Source organism: Leptinotarsa decemlineata, unplaced genomic scaffold, assembly GCF_025532065.1.
Source record: "Leptinotarsa decemlineata unplaced genomic scaffold, Ldec_3_MD MMD2_tig00026314_RagTag_RagTag, whole genome shotgun sequence".
Classification (NCBI taxonomy): domain Eukaryota; kingdom Metazoa; phylum Arthropoda; class Insecta; order Coleoptera; family Chrysomelidae; genus Leptinotarsa; species Leptinotarsa decemlineata.
Window position 1 is genome coordinate 1,195,348 of NW_027412684.1, and position 6,000 is coordinate 1,201,347.

The window sequence follows — 6,000 nt, forward strand, 5'->3', positions numbered from 1 at the left end:
TGTCAATGTTCAGTTTAGGAACTGATCGCGATTTGAGTATTAAAATTCGATATTGTTGCAGTTATAATTACTCAAAATGTTTTTTATCTGTTTAAAATGTGGTATCTTTGGACAAGTACTAACAGTAATAATGAGTGCCATAACGCCGTCTTTTTCCTGTGTAGTGATTCCAATAGCGATGGTGAACAATGCGAAAATGATACCAGTGAATAAGATTCGGATGCATTTGAATATTGAAACACAGAGTATGTTTCAACGTATATAGGAATCTACATCTCAAGTTTGGTTTCGAGGGAAACAAACTATTACAAGCAACATAAGATTTGACCGAAATTCCTTTTTCAACTGTACGTAAAATAGTCAGAAACAAACCTTATGAACGCAAGACGTGATGTGATACGGGATTACCAAAACCTTTAGATGTTCATGTAATAGAATCATTGAAAAAAACAATATACGACTGTTATAAAAGCAATGAGATTTCTATAACTGAAATCATAAGGAAGAAATTGAAGACTTCCGGCCATAACGTGAGCTGCTGTGACAAAACTCTTCCGAATTGGATAAAGAAACTGGGATTTAGATTTAAAATAATAAACAAACGTCAAGCAGTTATGGAAAGCAGAAGAATAGTGGAATTACTTAGAAAAAATAACTATATATATAGGCAAGAACAACGGCAAATTTTTTATTTAGACGAAACTTGGTATGTGCATTGCGAAGGAAGTATGGGATGGGTTCCGAATTCTTTGAAATTATGTGGAAAAAACTTGAGGACCGCAATTTTACCTATCATAAGAATATGGAAGCTAGTATTTTCGAGGAATGGTGTAATAGTTCTTGACAACGCTTCCTCATTCGCGACAGCTCATCAAAGTATCGAATAAAAATTCGGAGAAAGATGAAATATAAAGTTTTTTAATGGATATCAATTTGTATTTTGAAGATTACTATACCAAAAACCTACTACTTGACGTTTTACAGACAAAAACATTTGAGAAAGTAGTGTATGCCCTTGAGAGTATTGCTGAAAAGTATGGACACACCATATTGAGACTTATTGATATATATATATATATATATATATATATATATATATATATATATATATATATGTATGCTGAACTGGTTTTTCCGGGTATTTGATCCGTGTATGTGATATTATCTTTATTTTCACCGACGTTTCGACATTATCTAGGTGTATTGGTACGTGTTCAGAAGTTAGTTGACCCTGCTTATATATATATATATATATATATATATATATATATATATATATATATATATATATATATATATATATATATATATAACAGAATAATTAGCGACCGGATTAACTATGAATCGATTTTATTCGTGAGGTTGCAGTCAATAGCTGGGCTGTTACAAAGAAAACTCTTTGTTATATGTCAATATAATGTGAAATATACCGAAAGCTTGACATATAACAAAGAGTTTTCTTTGTAACAGCCCAGCTATTGACTGCAACCTCACGAATTAAATCGATTTATATATATATATATATATATATATATATATATATATATATATATATATATATATATATATAATATCATATTATACAGTTATTGTGATTCTTATATAATCAGAAAAAATAATTATTGAATAACGAATTCAGTTAGCCCCTTACTATATTATTAAAGGGGAGCTGTTGGAAGGTAGGTTGCACTCTATCATTTACTTGAACTAAACCATGCTTGCTATGTCGATATTTTGTTAATTTAGTAGTTTTTTATGATGTTTTTCCAGTATATGTGAGTGTCTTGAAGGTTTCAGTACTATATTTCATGTGAGGGTATACTTGGTCAATAGCTTGGAGCTATTAACCAATTATATCCTAGGAAGGTCTTCAAGAAATTTCAAAATGGGAATCTCTTTACATAAAAGAAGTTTTGAAGTGAAGAAGACCAATTCCATCTATGCGTGCCACCTTTTGAAGAACAATCACGATTTCAACACTATATACGACATATTACATGCAGAAAATAAAAGACATTCAAATTCCATATGGAACCACCAACACGACGTTAACCACTCACTATAGTCAAACCTCTTTTCATAAGGCCAATAATGTTATTCATATTTAAAATTGACCTACTGCCCAAGAACCGAGATTGTGATCGTTTTTTAAATTCTACTTGGCATCTCAAAATTTACATGCTCATTCACTATTAATCAAATGAGTGAGGTAACTTACTGTTACATATAAGAACTAGCGAGCCGCCCCGGCTTCGCACGGGTTAAATGTTGATACTAAGTATAAACTCACCCACCGTAAATTTAAGGGCATGGAGAAACAGTGATGAAAAGTTTATTTTATGAAGCACCTTTTTCCCCTGCGGCTGGTTCCCGATGAAGCTACTGATGAAGCTACGGTGTTAGCTTAACGCGTCTCGATAAAAACAATGTTTGTGGAAATTGTTTAATAATATCATAGATAGAGTTATTTATTTGCTAAGGACAAAAAACTGTCTGTATTCAAGTCTGCAGGCAGGCGAGACAATAGACAGTTTTTTACCGCCGCCGTATCATAGTGACTATGGCAGATGAAAAGAGATTGTGGACATAAAATACTTTACTTTAAAAAAGTCGATTGTAGTAATAATAAAAATCAATGGTAAGCTATTTACTATAATATTTTAATAGAAATACCCCGCAACAACACCCAATATATAATAAACGTATTCTGTACGATCGACCATACCACACTCTCCAATTCCACTTGTCGCCTTGTAGCCTTTTTTTCTCAGTTATCAGTTCGTACTCATGAATCACCTACTTTTTATCCATTGATATGCATTAGCGTAACAGGCAACTCTCCCAAAGGGTAGAAACACGGAGTCGATCTCCTAACACTATGTTTCTTTCGAAAATTAGTACGTAAAATGTCATTTTTTGAAGACGTTAACGAAAATGGTACTTTTGTTAGTTGAAACCCATATCAACGAGTATATATAGAATTAATATTGAGTTTTGTGGTACGCTGGGTGAGAATTTCAGTACCTAATATGTTTCTATATTATTCGTCTTGATCATCTATCTTATTGAGTCAGCATAATTAGCACCATTTTGTATGAGAAGTTTTGAAAAAGTGTTTTACGATTGAAATATTTTGTCAACTTATATCCTATCAACAAAACATTGGTGATGTTCAGCTTTTGCTCGAAAACTCGACTGGTTTCCCAGATTTGGATATCAGTGTACACTGTAAAATGAAATTTTCATGAAACTAAATCGTGAATTTTGGTTATAACATTATCAAAATATTTATACAACAATGCATTTTAAATTATATATTCCAACCAAGTTTATTCTTACTATAGATGACTAACTATTTCATCTTTTTTTTAAATTCTAGTGCTAACCAAACAAAAACTGTCTAACGACTTCATCGTTTGGAGCTGTTTACTATATGGATGTGGATATGGTATGATGACATACACAGAAAACATGGTGTACGAGACGTTTTTGAATGAAAGAAGAATGAAAATCATCGAGGGTTGCTTAGAAATATTTTCGGGTTTATTTGTGATATTAGTGTATTATTTAATTTATTATTATCGGTTAGATATTCTCAGTATTTTTCCTATGAGTACGTTTTTGTCGAATGTAGTAATTGCCGTAATTTGGTTTTCAGTTCCTCAACTTCAAACTATTGGTCTCAAACTGAAGAGATATTTTCAGAAAGGTGAAGTTGAAGATGACGTTCTGTAAAACTGAACTGGCTGGAAACCACAATGACCAGAGTAATATTTTTTGAATTCGATTTTTGATACCAAATATGGAAATTACAATTTTCCAGTTCGAGTATCTTGTATTCAAAAAACATTTTGAGGTGAGATTTTCACCTGATAGTTTACAAAACCGCGACACATGTTTCGCTATACAATAAAATGTTCAGTCGTCACAATACTGTACTGTGACGGTCAGTTTTATTAAATTTTACAAGTATTTTGACTTGTTGAAACTGAATATCAGGAAAATGTCTGACGTTTACAAAGATGTTTGATGAAAAACATCAACATAATTTTCCATATAACTAAAAATATTTCGTTCAACAAAATTTAATCCTTGAGTCAATAGCATATCGAAGTATCTTTGTGATTGAACGATTTGAAAGTAAAAGGACGCTTTTATAAATGAAACTTTCTTTCAATTTTCCTATTTCATCAGATTGACAATAAATCTTATAATTGTAGATGCTGAAAAGGCCTATTTTGAATAAGTTACAGGTGACTATATTTTTAGCTGAATATATCATTTCATAGTGAGGATAAACTCCAAAAAATTCCAGTCAATCAAAGTGAGTCTTTTTTATTTGGTCGATGTCAGAAAATTTCAAGTTCTTATGAAATGTAATGACCATTTTTTCATTATAATATTCTCTAAAGGTTTCCAGCTTTTGGTGTTTATCAAATATTCGTCATTCGAATCATAATGCCTGTTTCACAAAGGACATATGTTGTAATCAAAACACACAAATAGCTGGCAATGAACTAGCTGATGCAGAAGCTCGATAGGGCATATATAACCCCAATCGACAGGTTAAACAATTACCCCATCAAGAAATTCCATGTATGATGTTTATTTCAATTTCCGTCAGGAATATTTTGGGTATGACTTTATGAAGAAAACGTGTTGAACAAATTATTTGATATTGGTATCGGAGGTGCATTTTTAAGGTTTCAAAATCATTCAAGTGATAGAAAGCAATGTGTGTCTTCGGAAAATAAAAAAAGTTCATTACAAAGTACTGCAGAAATCTATATTAGGACCTTTACTCTTTCTCATTTATATACATTCCATTTCGGAATTACAGCTTTCTGAAAAATCAGTACTATTTGCTGATGATACAACTTTGATCTATTTTAATGAAGATTCATAATTAATATACCAACAACTAGAAGCTGATTTGAAACAAACAGATATTTGGCTCAATATACACATATTAATTTTGCATTTCAAAGAATCTCAATTTATCTTTATTGATGAAAAGCCCTGTAAGACAACTATTTCCAAATCAGTGTTAAGATACAACAACTTCGAAAGATCCATTAGTGTTCAGTTTTTCGGTTTACATATTATTAAAAAAGAAACTCTTTCGTGGAATATACAGATCGATGTATTTTGAAAAAAAGTTGTCTCGAATCATTGGGATTCTATATTAAATAAGAAACTATATTTCTCTGAAACTAATTCACTTCTCACTAATTCATTCAAAATTACAGTATTCAATTATTATATGGGAAGCTGCCTCAGACTCAACTTTGAAACCATTAAGAAGTAAACGAAATAAAGCCGTTAAATGCATTTTTCATATATCTTTCTCAGAACCAACTAAAAATCTATATAAACCAAAGAGTTCACTCGACATTAATTCTATTTACGATTTACAAGTATGCACCTTTCCGCAGTCTGTATTAAAGAATGAAAACATTCTACTATGAAATTCATAAGACATAGAAATGTACATGATTCATTCACTACTAAATCTATATTTTATAAAGGAATAGTTGCATATAAATAATTACCAATGACGTTAAACAATTTTTCAACACAAACGTTTTTAATAGTATTGAAGATTTATTTGTTGTATTCACATTATCATATCTGTTTTGTTTTTGTTGTTGATTAGACCAATTCGAAATAACCTACTTTGAAGTTATTTATAAATTAATATGTCTTGTATGAAGAATTCTCTGTATAAACCATTGTAATTTCCTGGGAATGAATAAATGTTAATTATTATCAAAGTGCCTACCTGAAGCTGAGATTGTATAGGTAAATATTTATGTCCTTCAGCGTATAGATTATACATGAATTGCCCCAGGGTATACACTTATATAACTGCACTGCATACAAAACTTTCATGTCATAAGGTAAACGTCTCACATTTCAGTATCTTCCCCCTTTTACGACTTCTAGATTTTTTCAGTTCAAAACACTTGACTGATGAAAATGTATGTTTTGTGAGTAACT

General features: G+C 31.0%; 1 protein-coding gene across 2 annotated transcripts in view; it reads left to right on the top strand.

Moving 5' to 3' along the window:
• LOC111509932 (uncharacterized) overlaps positions 1-5,797 on the top strand; it is a 28,140-nt gene extending 22,343 nt beyond the window's left edge. For both annotated transcript variants that reach the window (XM_023165790.2, XM_074181750.1), the window contains exon 6: positions 3,380-5,797. In XM_023165790.2, coding sequence (XP_023021558.2) covers positions 3,380-3,735 — 356 coding nt within the window. In that variant the 3' untranslated portion in view covers positions 3,736-5,797. The remainder of the gene's footprint in view (positions 1-3,379) is intronic.
• Positions 5,798-6,000: the final 203 nt, after the last annotated feature.